The 13,965-nt window shown below is 47.0% G+C and overlaps 2 protein-coding genes across 11 annotated transcripts in view; both read right to left on the bottom strand.

The window, feature by feature from the left end:
- Positions 1 to 8,966, bottom strand: part of kiaa1109 (KIAA1109 ortholog) — a 33,928-nt gene extending 24,962 nt beyond the window's left edge. For all 9 annotated transcript variants that reach the window (XM_061300954.1, XM_061300959.1, XM_061300953.1 and 6 more), the window contains exons 1-27: positions 8,817 to 8,966; positions 7,418 to 7,538; positions 7,228 to 7,344; positions 7,062 to 7,140; positions 6,914 to 6,978; positions 6,577 to 6,751; positions 6,313 to 6,394; positions 6,024 to 6,217; positions 5,779 to 5,858; positions 5,528 to 5,678; positions 5,283 to 5,439; positions 5,008 to 5,086; positions 4,811 to 4,902; positions 4,555 to 4,672; positions 4,308 to 4,463; positions 3,997 to 4,094; positions 3,733 to 3,917; positions 3,411 to 3,517; positions 3,103 to 3,326; positions 2,698 to 2,913; positions 2,415 to 2,552; positions 1,946 to 2,122; positions 1,662 to 1,790; positions 1,399 to 1,518; positions 929 to 1,281; positions 577 to 827; positions 113 to 353 (exon numbers count right to left, since the gene is read on the bottom strand). In XM_061300954.1, the coding sequence (XP_061156938.1) occupies positions 113 to 353; positions 577 to 827; positions 929 to 1,281; positions 1,399 to 1,518; positions 1,662 to 1,790; positions 1,946 to 2,122; positions 2,415 to 2,552; positions 2,698 to 2,913; positions 3,103 to 3,326; positions 3,411 to 3,517; positions 3,733 to 3,917; positions 3,997 to 4,094; positions 4,308 to 4,463; positions 4,555 to 4,672; positions 4,811 to 4,902; positions 5,008 to 5,086; positions 5,283 to 5,439; positions 5,528 to 5,678; positions 5,779 to 5,858; positions 6,024 to 6,217; positions 6,313 to 6,394; positions 6,577 to 6,751; positions 6,914 to 6,978; positions 7,062 to 7,140; positions 7,228 to 7,344; positions 7,418 to 7,523 (3,890 nt within the window). In that variant the 5' untranslated portion in view covers positions 7,524 to 7,538; positions 8,817 to 8,966. The remainder of the gene's footprint in view (positions 1 to 112; positions 354 to 576; positions 828 to 928; positions 1,282 to 1,398; positions 1,519 to 1,661; positions 1,791 to 1,945; positions 2,123 to 2,414; positions 2,553 to 2,697; positions 2,914 to 3,102; positions 3,327 to 3,410; positions 3,518 to 3,732; positions 3,918 to 3,996; positions 4,095 to 4,307; positions 4,464 to 4,554; positions 4,673 to 4,810; positions 4,903 to 5,007; positions 5,087 to 5,282; positions 5,440 to 5,527; positions 5,679 to 5,778; positions 5,859 to 6,023; positions 6,218 to 6,312; positions 6,395 to 6,576; positions 6,752 to 6,913; positions 6,979 to 7,061; positions 7,141 to 7,227; positions 7,345 to 7,417; positions 7,539 to 8,816) is intronic.
- Positions 8,967 to 9,218: 252 nt separating this feature from the next.
- c9orf72 (C9orf72-SMCR8 complex subunit) lies at positions 9,219 to 13,479 on the bottom strand. 2 transcript variants are annotated; one of them, XM_061301833.1, is made up of 10 exons: positions 13,298 to 13,479; positions 12,535 to 13,020; positions 12,361 to 12,456; positions 12,202 to 12,266; positions 11,355 to 11,427; positions 11,099 to 11,215; positions 10,305 to 10,540; positions 10,168 to 10,225; positions 9,994 to 10,103; positions 9,219 to 9,781 (listed from the first exon to the last, which is right to left on the bottom strand). In XM_061301833.1, exons 2-10 carry the CDS (start codon positions 12,979 to 12,981, stop codon positions 9,595 to 9,597), a joined length of 1,389 nt encoding a protein of 462 aa, XP_061157817.1. In that variant the 5' UTR covers positions 12,982 to 13,020; positions 13,298 to 13,479; the 3' UTR covers positions 9,219 to 9,594. The 2 variants fall into 2 exon arrangements, with proteins under 2 accessions (XP_061157817.1, XP_061157818.1); XM_061301834.1 differs by lacking the exons at positions 9,994 to 10,103; positions 10,168 to 10,225.
- Positions 13,480 to 13,965: the final 486 nt, after the last annotated feature.

The raw sequence follows: 13,965 nt of genomic DNA on the forward strand, positions 1-13,965 counted from the left end.
CAAGCATTTGAATTGACCAAAGTCAAATTCCTCAAACATAAAACTCTTGAATCTAAAAACTCTTGAATACTCATTGCAGAGTCAGGCGCCTCCATGCCCCACACATACTCACTCAACAGAACTCTTGCCATTGACAGGAAGCATGCGTTGTTCCACACTTGGCGAGGGAGACTCCCTTTCTCCAGCTAGCAGGGGTAACGCGGCACTGGAGGAACTATTCTCCTCAGAGGAAGATGCAGAGCTGTGAGAGCGTTGAGGGACTTGGAGACTAAGGAGCTGCTGACCTCGCCGCTCAGGCACCTCGGGAGGGAGGCACGGTGAGCGCGTGTCTGTTTTCAGCCCGACGACCTTTCCTGGGAAGAAAAAGAACAAGCGCTGCTTTGATTGTGTCGTCAAAAAGTCCATTCCTCGATGTACCTGGGGAACATTTAAGCTTCAGAGCAATGGCCTCTGGCGGATTCATTGCTCAGCTTTCATCCCAACTAATGGACAAATGAAAGTAGAGTAGAAAGGCATTTAGAGTCCTTGTTTTTTGGGGGTTTTTGCTTTGTTACATTCAAGGTGATCAATCCCTACCATCCATTTTGGGTGTTTCCTTGGTCATAATCCACTCTCCAGGCTGAAGCAAAGACTGACCATAACACATATCGGATTCAGTGCTAGAGCAAGAGAACGCAGACGAGGAGGAGGGTGTCATCTCTTCCAGTTTGAAGAAATCCAAGCCCATATTGGTTCCTCCAAAGAACCTGCAGCCTCCCAGGCAGCCACAGCGATTCCTGCTGCGCTTGTTTCGAATGCCGGCCTCTTCGGGCCACAGGAACCAGAGTCTTGGAAGAACAATGGCTCAACCGTTAACTTACAAGAAAGTAAACAAAGCAGTACTCCAGCGTTGATAAACGCTGCAAACAGCAAAAGACAAATTGTGTACCTTTTGCTCTGCGTGTCATGTAGTTCTAAAAATTGCCTCTGGACTTCACATTTGGCCGAGTGGTCGGCAGCCAGAGCGATGTCGGCGGTAATGAGGTTCAGGTTGACGGAACCCGCCTCCAGCCACACGGAGCGTCGCATCACTGCCGGCTGGCAGAGACTTAGTGGCTGACCCTGAGCTTGCCCCTGCCCGGCCGGCTGCAGCCTGCTCACGTCACAGTGCTGCTGCTGCTGCTGCTGCTGCTGCTGCTGTTCGATGAACTGCTGGATGTTGAGGTCCTGCACCACAGCACTGATGCCCTCTCCCACAGCCTGGTTGTGCAGGTTGCAGTTGGCTACACGTAAAATACCCGTCTGGAAAGAAGGCGAGTGAGTATGTTACACTGACAGATGCTGAGTAGGGGGCGGGGGTTAGGATAACATTCATTTTGTTGTGTGACGATGGGGAGTACTAGTGTGGGGGCTAAATACTTTGATATTAGCAGCACAGCCATGTTCAACGATGAAAAGGTCCACTCCGTCCATGGCCAGTCGCGTCATAGTGTACTTGAGCTCCTCTGAGGTTCGACAGTGACCCGGCATGGAAGTCAACTAAAACGCAACAACACATTGGATGCTTTACATTTAGGTTTTGTTTACTAAGATAGTCACAGGAAAACTTGCACAAAACCTGCAAAAATGTCTCAATATAAATAAGATATATCTCACTACAAATGTTGTGGCAAGCAAAATACCTTGGCATCGCAAATGCGCCGGTCAACACCGTGCTGGCAGATGACAGACGGCTTTGGTTGTTCCAGCTGGAACTCGCGAGACATCACGTGGAAAACAAAATACTCCCCCCACTCTATCATACTGGCCACCTGAAAAACAAATAGAAAATATCACCGCAAAATATTTTCAACACTTTACAGTTGATCAAGGTTTTATGACGGCGACAGTTTGGAAGCGCCACTGTCCCAGGACAAACGAGGCACCGCCTGAACAATATTTGATTTCTCAAACAAGACACACACACCTGAGGAACAGTCACCCTCCCAGTGAATGCGCCTGCCTGCATATCGATGAGCCAGGCATATTCAAGGGTGTCACTTCCCAGTGGAAGCCCCTGTGCAGAGAACATGGCATGTGCCCTCATCTGCAGGCCCGAGAGGCTCAGGTGGCCATCCCGCAACACCCCGTCCACCGAGGGACGCTACAATGCAAGGAGGAAGAAAAGGCACTTTTCATCCATGCGACCTTTGACATTCAAATGGTGCTAAAAGCTGAAGCAGGCGTACAACGTGCAGTATACATCAAGTGGATTTAAGCTGAACACTTCTGGGTTGAAACACACCCATGAGCGGGAACTGAATACACACTGTCGTCTATTCTTTCCGAGATATCTTTCATGCAGAAATGAATAAGAATGGGAGATGTAATGCAATAGTGCCTGAATGTAAAAGGAAAAACAGAAAAAAATGGAATCATTGTTTTTTTTTTTTTACCTGGTAGTTGTCACTGGCAAAAATGTGAATAGGTGACAGCAATAACTGAAGCATGGTCTCCTTGTAACCTTTCTTCATTTCAAAACATAAGCGCTCCAAGAAGCCAGAGGGACCTTCTGGCCCCTCACTGCTACAGTGCTGATCAAAACCAAGAAGACAAACATACATCAGACAAGAGATCCTTACTAGAAATCGATCCAAGGCAGGGCTGATGACCCTGATGACAGACAATGGGGAGCAAGCACTTGGCCGCTACATACTGTCCAATGAAAGTCAGCCTTACCATAGGCAGTCGGCCATGGACTTTATAGAGATTAATGAGCACAGTTATGTCCCAGGGCCGCAGGTCCAAGGGATGCACGTCTGAACTTTCCTTACGGCAACCGTCTTCCATCCCGAGAGGGGACCAACCCAGGCCCGACGAGGAAGTGGACAAAACCGGACTGGACGCCGCCTCTTCAAAGTCAGTGTACATGTCATCTTCTCCAAAATAATTCTCCTGAGTAGAAGAGAGGAACATGTACATGAGTGACAATGACAATAAAGATCTATTCTATTCTATTCTATTCTATTCTATTCTATTCTATTCTATTCTATTCTATTCTATTCTATTCTATTCTATTCTATTCTTACTGATTGACTATGGCTTGTGCTGCGTGGCACTACTTTCAGGCGAACCGCAATATACCTTGATGGATATCAAAGCCCTGAGTAAAGGCCCATAGAGGACAATTTGAGAATCAGGAGACATTTCCATCTCCACGTGAAGTCGGTCCGGAGGAAGGTCTGAGGGGTCGCTCGGTATCCGGCTGTGGCCGCCCGAGGAAGCGGCGTAGTGCGGATGGCCGCGCTGTCCCAAAGTGTGTTCCGGGGGCCGTAAAGCTGACAGCATTGATTCCTCCATTTCAGAAACTGCAGGTAGGAAAGATACTTTGTGAGTAAGTCACCTGAGTTTTTTCAAACAAACAGACAGCAAACGTGCGGCTGAAAGCTTACACGACTGTTTGAGTTGCTCGTCCGCTTTTTGGGGATAAATGGGATGCCACGTGTAGTCGATGATGAGCAAGAAGTTGGGTACACTCCAACAGTCAACCCAGCCAGCTCTGATGTGAAGAACAGATTACAGTTGAAAGTTCACAACGTGGAACGTACTCTACTGTCTGAGACTACAGGAGCAGGACATTTCAGATGCTGAATTTGGCATGTGAAGAAATTGACAAGAAAGCAGACTTGGACTTTTTATCGTCTGGAATGGAATGAAGAAGCCATCCTTTCCAATTTTTGCCATTTGCCCCATTTCTTCCCCCCCACAACTCACTCTGCGTGGGTGATATTTCTCCAGCGGGACTTGTTGAGTTTAGGCGGCGGGGCGCTTTGATTTTCCCCTGGCGTGAACATGTCTTGGGGCAGCTTGACATTCTGGTAATCTTTGGCAAGGGTGAGGAGGGGGTAGCGGCTGGGGTGGCACTCTGGCAGAGACAGTCGCATGTCTGTGTCCTCTGCCTGAAAAGGTCAACATGTACATACGTTGGTTGAAATCCTATTTTGTCACACGTGCATTATTCAAAGCAAACCGACTAACCTTCAAGCTGAAGCGGGTATGGCAGGTGGTCGGAACAAACTCGTTGAAAGGCAAAATGAAGTCTATATTCAGAGTCTCACCGCATGCTGCCAGGTACACTGCAGAAAAGAAAAGAAAAGAAACGGTCAAAGGTATCTTGACTGAAGAATCCGAAGCATCGAGACAGAGGAGGATTCATGTGAGGTGGCAGTTGAGAAAAGTTCAAGCTGGATACGATCAAACAGACGTTTGCTATGAGGCACTCAAGTTCATGGGAAAGTAGTCACCGCCGCTACATTATACATACATACTGAAGAATTGGCCTTCCTCACCATTCTCTTGTTGCTTGGTGGAGCAGTCAATCCAGTTGTGCTGGTTTGCCGCCCAGATCATCTCAAACTGGTGGAAAAGTATTTTGAATGTCCAGGAATAGGGAACAAAGGAGTAAATGTCCGGAGCGTTGTCACTCGCCCAGTCCTGAATCAAATCTGTAGAGCCAACCCCAAACAAGTCATGTCAATCCTTTCTCCATTTTTTTTCTAAATGTTACTGCTGCTCCGTTTTGGTTTTCTTACTCACCAGTGAAAAAGTTTTTCTGGGCGTAAATGAAGTGGTACGTGGCCTTGTACACCTCAATCTCACACTGCCAAGACTGGGGCATGTTCCACACCCAGGGGTAGCTGGCAATCACGTGGAACTGAAATTGGACACGCCAAAAGACATTGTGGCCAATTCTTTCCTTTGAAATGACACGTGCTCGCTCGATGGACACCAAAGTGCATCTTAACGTCTCAGGGGGGACTCCTTCAGAAATGGAACTCCAACTGCTACTTACAGCTAACATCTCAGCCTCAAGGAGAGTCCGGTACTGCATGCTGCTGGTGGTGTCGACGTGAAGCAGCTGCCCTTTGATGGTGGGCAAATAGCCTGAGGGAAGAAGAAACAAGCAGCGCCATCAGTTATTAGAAGGAGGAAAATGGAATTGAATTTTTTGGACAACTCCAAAATATCAAAATAGCACAAAAGTCATACCGGTCTCTCCAACAGTCATGGGGATGTTGACTTCCAGGTAAGAGCCAGCTCCTACATTCACATGGATGGCATTGGTTTCCTAGTAACAAGAATAAAGACAGACAAGTTTTGGTTGCTAGCTAGTATGTCCAGAACAGTACAGAACACATCCTATATGGGGAAAAACACAACACGCCGCAGTACGCAATGCTAATATTTTGAAGGCCCTGGATGATGGCGGAGCAGCAGCAGCAGCAGCAGCAGCAAAAAAAACAATAATCAAGCGCATAACATACCCGTTTTTTGGTAAAAAGTAGGTCAATGGTGGCGTCGGCAATGATGTTCATACGGAGCTCAAAGGCCTGTATCTGCCTGGGTTGTCCCGGCTGGGCCATTTCAGTCACCTTCATGTCCTGATAGTCGGCCGGCAAGAAGAACTTCCAGAGACAATCCCTATGAAAAAAGTGTGTTGAAGGTGGCTTGCTTCCCTGACTGACACCTAGTAAATAGGACATTGTAGTTTTGTAAACTTTCCGTGCACCTCTGGCGATCGGCCCAGGGGCCGTAGTTGAAGTCGGTTCCTTTCCCACAGACGATGTCGAGACCCCAGCACGGAGGAAGGTCCTGAAGCTTATCGTCCTCGCTGGGTGTCTCAGCTTCCTCCCCAATCTCTTGCTCCAGCGGCACCACACCTGCAGATTCACACACCAAAAGGAAGGTTGCTATCAGCTTGGCAGCGATCAAGTAGACGTTGTCAATATTGCCGTTATTGCGTGCGTGCGGATTTCATACCAGGCTCATCTTGGTAGTAGTAGATGTCTACATCGTTGGACTGCATGACCACAAAGCCTTCACCCATCAGCCTGGGAGGTCTGCCATGAGAAAGACGTGACTAGTTCACAAGCTGCACGCCATCTTTACATTTCCACAAGGCTTTGTTGAACAAATACAGCGTCAAGAGTAGCTTGAATTTGGACCTTGTAAACACTTGACTTGATTCCACTTCCAAAAAATGTGCTGGATGGTAAGTAACTTACTCATCAGTCTGCATGCCAACATAGCGTGGGCTGGGAACCAGCATAACGCGCACGTTCTCCAGCGAGCCCTTTACAATGTGCATGTACTGGTCCAGGTGGCTGGATGGAGGCTTGGTGGCGTAGGTCAGAAAGGCATCCTCAAAGTTCAAGCACAGCGTCTGCGGGAGGTGGTGATTCCCAAATGCCAGCCGGCCCTTCACAAGGAGAGAGCAAAGGGCAAAAACAAAAACCGCACTTTCTTAACATGTCTTCAATATAGAATGAAGGCACTCATTTGTAGCAAACTCACCGTACTGATGTTCACTTTGATGACAGGAATGAGAGAGCGCCAAGACGAAGTGGGCTCTGGATTCTCCGTTTGAATGTTGACACTGCCAACGAAGCAAAATGACAATTAGTCTCCCCATGGCTTGCTTTGAAGGACAACCATCCTACGACCGACAGACAGACCCATTGAGCTGGACTTGAGCCTTCCGGCTGTTGGAAATGATAAGGGGAGCCCACAAAATGACAAGAACCACCACAACGGTATAGGTGTGAAAGCAAGTCTTACCGTTCCAGGGTCTTGCTTTTTCCACCCCCTTCACGGTCGTCATCTTTCTTGAGCCTGCTGAGTGTGGGCTCCAGGCCAAAAGTCTCTTGCAGATGGGCGTAGAGGTCAGTCCGATTGTAGACGTGGAACTCCAAACCGTTAACCGTCACGTAAAGCCTGGTCTCCGCCTTGGGGTCTGATGACACAGCGGAAGGATACGTCAGTACATTTGAGTCCGACACAGACAGATGTGAATCTTCATTTGGCTCATTTCATCTGCACGCCACTTGAAGATAGTAAGTAAATATGGAAAGACAGAAATCCCGAGCAGACATGTATGATCCTACACTTGGCTCACCGTGCTGTTTCTGCTTGGGGTTATACATTTTCCACCAGCGGAATATGAGAAAGCCATCTTGTATCCTATCCAAGGAGAAAGAGAGAGAAAAAAAAAAGAATGCATCAAAAGATGGGCTCTTGTTTACAGTTCACAGAGGTCCGATTACCTGATGGACATGTCTTGGTTGATATAGTAAACCTCTCTGAACATGACCTTCCCTGACAGCACAGAGAAGGAGAAGGAGCCTACGGAACAAGATGAGAGCGCTTTGGTGTTGGACACCACATGCAGGAATACATGCATGTATTTGTTAGCGCTGCTGACAAACTCACCGATCCGAATGTAGCCATCCTTGTAGAGTCTGTTGATAATGTGGGTGAGGATGAGGCCAATGTTTCTGGAGTTGTAATAGGTCAAGTAGATGATCCATCCACAGGACAGAATGGTGGCTTGATGACAAAACACAAGCAAGTGATTGGATTTCGCCCCCCCACCCAATCATCTGATGCTTAAAGGACTTACCCACGAGGAGCCATATGAAGTTGGAATTGCGCTCGATGAGAAAGTTATCCAAATCCCCGAAACTGGGGAATGTGCTTTCGTTGTTTTTGGACCCAAGCACATCCATGGCTACTGTCGACAACTAGAAGAGAAAGCAAAAGTGGGATTGCTCATTTACCGCCATCATTATTGTTGTTGTTTAGCCTGTGGCCAGGAAATGGTTTTTGTAGTGACAGTACAATTCCGGTTACATTGCAGTCGTAGGAACGGAACATCATTAATCACCTGGATTGTGACCGCCCGCACAAGTTGAGATCTTGTATTCAAGATTATTTTGGGCCTTACAGGAGGAATGACTTTGTTTGGACAAAGTATTGCAGGGTTGGGGACTAGTGCGTGCAGCAAATTCATTCAGCCACTCTTAGTGATCAAAAGCTTGAGAACTGTTGCACACAAACACAAATCCGTACTAATCCGACAAAAAATGTTGGAGGGAAAAAACGCCATCACCACTTGTTATTTTCTGCCGTGGCAAGCAAACCTACTACAACAAAGTATTGTGCACAGTGCAACTAGCAAGTTAGTTCAGATTTCGAGTGACCCACACCCTGATATGCGAGTAAAAGAAGTTATTTCGTGGGGGGGTTGTCAGTGATCATTTAATATTTGCTGGACTTCTCTTCGCTACAGATGTACTTGGAAATATCATGTAAGAAAAATCATCATCCAAAGAAATGACCTAGACGCCTAGAGCCTATCGGCAAAAGCCATCTTTTGTGTTTAAATACCATTTGGCATGTCAATAAGTGTCATTTGCAATGCCAGTTAGTTCATGACCTCTCACGTACCTTACTTTGGAGTCAAATTCAAACTTTTACGAGCTGGCAGAGAGACGTCATTTCATTCCTAATAAGTCGTGGTCAAATCGTTGAGTGTCGACTTCAACTTGTTTTGTTTACAATGTGAACTTAAAGGGACCTAATACACCAAAAGACATTTGATGTGGATCGGACCTGCTATTTGGTTGTTGTTTTTTTGCAAATGTGATTACGCATTATCATCTGGTAGAGTGCATGAAAGCATTGAGATTTAAAATCGGGGGCATGCCTGCGTGGCTGCCTGCATCATTGCTAATCCTCAATCTTGAGCAATTTGCTCAGTACAGTATTACTCTGGGCACAGGCAAGAACCCGGCCGGCGGCATGTGATGCTGGCTCATTTGAGATCCAACATTGGTCGAGGACGCTGCTCAGAGTCGCCTTTGCAGCTCCTTGACAAATGACAGTTGTAATTCAACGACAATGGCAATAATCAAGCCGGATATCATCAAGTTAGCACCATGCTAATGACAGCGGGCCGCACCCTGCAACTTCACCTTAAATAATCAATGAAATGAAGTCACCTAACGGCGTTACAGTACCTTGATGCCCTCGGTAAAGGCTGTCGTTTCATCTTTGCACCGGTTATCCAACGGTTGTTGTCATTTGATTGCGCCAGGAATGGAGAGTTTGCATCCTCTGGTGAATATTTACCTGGCTTACGGCCAGTCGACATCTCTTCCGGTTATGACGACAGCAGCTCCTCGAACGACCAATAGGAATATTTGAAAAGTGTCGGTCTGACCAATCAAAGAGGAATGTTTTGTCAATTGGAGCCAAAACGAAAGTGGTCGTAATGGGGCGGGACTAGTCTTCAAAACAGCAACACAAATCAATCAAAACACTTTGGAACACTTTGGTCTTGATCTCTGATTAAATCTCCAAAATATTTTAATTAGGTCAATGCATTTGTAATAGTCACACTCAACAGAGACAGTCGATAGTCATTTTCTCATGATGTACTTTTTATTGGACTGTAGGCTGTACCAGAGTTTGATTCTGAAGGTCAACACACAAAATAGGAGCACCTTTAATAAATAGCATTTTGAAGCCACATGCAAAATAATACATGGCAGCAGGCGACTAACAACGTCTGATGCATGTATATTATTCATATCATATAGAACAAATTTTATCTTTATAGCACATGATAGTAAAAGCAGATCATTAAAAAAAGTCACATAAACAGTACTTATTTCAAGTGATTGCTTGGACAAACGAAAATGTGGGTATGGAAAGAAAACACATGCATTTCCATATGCAAAAAAACCTCTTTTTTTTTTAATTTAAATAAAAGGTGCATGCAGGTGGAGAAGACCATCAAAAGTTCATAAGAACATCTCTTTCCTGCATGCTTGTGTAGAATGGCTTTCCAAACACAAATGAGTGTAGTCCTGCTCTCAACTTCTCAGCAAAGGCCATAACAATGTTCAGGTCTCCTTCCACCATCAGATCCAGGTCGGTCTTTAAGTTGCGCAAGGTCCGGAAAGGCTTTTTCCCCTTTTGACTGTATGGCCAAGGAGAGACAATGGTTAGCAAAACAGCAGTTCATATCAGTTCCTTTCACTAGCATCTCTCCTGCTGCTTGGATGTGCCGTCCGACATCAACGGCGGCGCTGCAACCACAGCTAAAATATTTGTCCAGCAAAAACGCCTGCCTGATCGGGAGGAGGAATTGAGCAAACGTTAGGTCAATGGACATTTGCGAACCACTCTTACGTCTCATCCTCGATGTACTTGAGCAGTGTGAGGGCTTTCCTGTGGAGGAGCAAGAGGAACTGAGCCAAGTAGGTACTCCGCAGGGAAAGGCCGGGCCGCAGCATGAACACCTGACGTACGGAAATGTTCCATCGGCCGAGAAGTTGAGGTGCAGTGTGCAAAAGGTCAACTTACCTCATCTATAAAGGACTTCACCAAAGTGTCTTGGTGCATGACATCTTGAAATATATTCCTACAAACAAGTACGGTACAGACAAATGTTTGCGAAAGCCGACCGAGCGTACGAGATGAGAAGCGGCCGATGGACGTACAGGTCGGGTGTGAAAGTGTCGTCGGTGGGGATGACGGTGTCGGGAGCGATGTCCTCTTCGCTGTGGCTCTTCCAAAGTGTATTGAGCTCAGAGCGCATATAGCCACGTTGGTGGTAGGTATGCTCGTGACACGGCGGCATCTGCTTGACCGTGTTGATGTCCACGTCGATGTGCGTGCTCGGGTAAGGGGAGTAGAGAACCTGGCGGAAGGGCAGTACAACGCTGCCGGTGGAGTCCTACAAAACAGAGAAGGCACACGGTGATTTCCCTTCCCCAACTGGACCTTAACTCCTATTCCATGCAAGGAAAGAAAGACATGAGAAAAATCAATTCATCTTCCTGAAAACAGCCTCTGTCATCCATCCCCTTGTGATTTGTTGTTCCCGTTGACATGAAAGATTGCCAGTGCAAAACAGCCACTTTGAGAGGAAACACTCTGCCGGGTTTGTCTGCGCTTGCTTGTTTCATGAGTCTCTTGTTGTTGTTGTTGTTGGGTTACGCTATGAATGTTTTAGTGTGTGCCATTCCGTCTGCTAAGCAGACCGACCACATCATCAACACCTGCCCCCTATATAGACCACCCTCGGAGGCCGGCCTCTTCGACCTGGGACCAGAGATGCTGGCGTGGCTCCACGACACCAAGTTGGAGCTCTGACGTTACACGAGAGAGAGAGTCTGCTAAGGTGCCTCGTGTCGGACACGGTTATGCAAAATTGAAAACAAATTCATCGAGGAACGAGCACAAAAATAGAAGTAGCGGGCCATCGAGTGTTGACATTTTACAAGTTGCTTACCTTGAGCAGACCCTGAACAAAAAGGCCAGTGTCATATTTGAAGGATGGGTCTGCCTTGCAAAGGCGAGAACATTTCTTCTCGGTGGCCGTAAGAAAGAGGCAAAGCGTTCGCACCATCTGGTGGAAGGGAAAAAAGAAAATCCCTTTCAGATGGAGTCAATTGAAAAGCTGAGAAACCGGTATAGACACAATGTGACAAAAACAAAGTGGCATTTTAACAGGGGGGTGTCGACTTTGGAGATGATCACGCACTTACCTTGTTTACTTTCTCTGGGTTGCTTCCAACCACGATTGAACAACCACAAGTCTGGAGATGAGAGCTGATGGCCCTGCATCACACAAACAAGATGAGAAAAGCGCAATCAATCATTTTCTTATCTTGTTCAATTGATCACCAATCCCAACGAGCTGAGTCCTTCAGAAAGAAGTGGCTTTTATGCGCTTGCTAACCCTCCAGCAGATGGATCAGCCGTGCATTTCTCGCTAATATAGCTGTGGACGGTGACCCGGCCGGGTGCCAATTCCATCACTCCCAAAAAATTGGCATGGGCGTGAATAGCCACGTGGACATTGCGCAGTCTCCAGCGCTACTCCGGCTGTTGCCAATTTCTTTGGGGGCTGGATGAACATGCAATTTAGCACCCACAAGTATTTGAAATTCGACATGACAATCGGAGGCAATCCCATGCGACACCACAGCCGCTGACAGCCAGCCAGCCAGCCAGCCAGCCAGCCAGCAGAGAGTCAACAGTCTTGCTGTGAATCAGAGTTGATGCCAAGAAATGCAAAACATCCCGCTCTTTCTGGTTTATGGCTTTTAATGTGGCCAAACATGATCTACACTGACTGAACACTCAATCATGGCGATGATTGTATTTGTATTCTTAAACGCCTTTCAGTTATAAATGTCCTTTCACCTTCAAAGAAATATTCCAAACCATGATGCTGCAATCAACTTGAGCAATTTAGCCCCGATCTTTGGAGGAAACTTCAGCTCCATTCAGCCCCTCAACTCACTGGAGGACTGATGGACAGGTGGGTGTTCATTTGGCACTGACGTTTGCTCGGACGGACGGACGGACGGATAGACACGACGCGCTTACTTGTGGAGGAAATCCTCATGGCAGCTGTCTCCGATGTCATCGTCGCTCAGCATGGTGTCTTTGATCTAGTCGGATGCGGCAAACGTAAAGGGCAAACAAACGGCATTAGGATGAAACAAATGTACTGGTGGTCATTTTGCTGCATGAGTAGCCACTCACGTCTATATCTTCAGGCACACTGTGTGTTTTCATGGAGGCCAGCAGCTCCATAACGGGAACTATTTCCAAGCTCAGCACTGCCACGATGTTGTAGCCCTTATAGAATCAAATGAAAGCTCAATGATGACTAGTCAAGAAGAAAAGGACGGAGAGTGAGCGGCGAGCGTCGTCAACCTTTTGCATCCAAATGCGTCCCTTGCGGATAGCATGCTTTAACCTCTCCACACAGACGGTGTGCAAAGGCAGGTAGAAGGCCAGCTCCGTCTGCGGCAGAATAACGGACAAGGCGCAGGTGTTTTTGTCCCCCTTGAGCTCACCGTCGAAGATGAGCGACACGATGATGACGCCCTTCTCTGCCAGCACGAAAAACTTCACGTCCACCGCGCCACATTCCGCACTGCGCAGAATCTCCCCGTTTAATGTGTGATTGGCCAAGAAGGTCACGTCTCCGTCGCCGAGGAACATGGCAGGATCGCCCTTTGGCGCCCAGATGTGATGGACGCGAGGACCTAGGATATTGTCCCAGTAAGCAAAGGTGGCAGCCAGCAGTGGGCATTCTCCCTCGATTGCTACTTCAGACTTTGCCACAGCAGGTGACTGGGGTGGACACCCACAAGACATTGAAGTAGAAATCGGACAGTCTTCCAGATAGCGCTCAGTCTGAAAAGTCAAAACAACAACAACAACTAGTTCAACGTCACAGCCAAAGTCGTGCACGATGTTTTTGCGTCTGAGCTTAAATGCAATAGACATTGATCAGACAGCATCAGTAGAGCACAATAAAAACAACGACTTCTATATCTAATCAGCCTGCAAAGATTGTAACCAAGCAGTAATACGAGTAATTACCAGGCGAATCGTATGTTCATTTGTCGACGATCGGAATAGCAGTTCATTTCACGGTGCTAACTTAGCTCCATAGTCGGTCGTAACTTACCTCTTTCGTCGTAGCAGTTGTCGCGTAGCTAATGTTACTGATTCAGCACATAGATAGATTTCGTGTTGGTCTGATGCAGCCGAATTGAAGGCGACAGATAGATAGGTTGGTTTGCCTGCTTAAACCAAGTGCGCTTTTGTTGTCGTCGATCCACTTCCTGCTACGTCATCGATGATGTCATTTTAGGGAGGTCCTTCCCGGACGCCCTCTAGCGAAGGACCGTGGGACGTGTAATGTTGTTGTTTTTGTTGTTGTTGCCCAGCAAACAACCCGACATTGGGTGCAAAAAAAAAAAAAACATTTTGCGCACGTACCCAAAAATAAAAAACCCCAACAACTCAGATTTGAATAGCATACTAGCGTGCGTTTGTCGTGCGTGTTGTTTAACACGAGCCAGAAAGCTTGGTGCCAGATGGAGCGTCAGGGTCAGGGTCAGGGTCAGGGTCAGGGTTCCATCCATGTGCTTCACAACAGAGTTAAGCTTGGGAGGTTTCATACGCACACCGGCGGCTTCATTGTCAAAATTAGGTCTGGTATTAGATCAAAACACAGCCTAACAGAAGTTGCAACCAAAAAAGAAATGTCATGTGGCTTGTGGTTTATCATTTGGAATACCGGCAGAAAGGCCTTTTTATCCTGTACTTAATGAGAGATCTTTATTCTTGCGA

The sequence above is a fragment of the Syngnathus typhle genome, linkage group LG16 (genome assembly GCF_033458585.1).
Source record: "Syngnathus typhle isolate RoL2023-S1 ecotype Sweden linkage group LG16, RoL_Styp_1.0, whole genome shotgun sequence".
NCBI lineage: Eukaryota > Metazoa > Chordata > Actinopteri > Syngnathiformes > Syngnathidae > Syngnathus > Syngnathus typhle.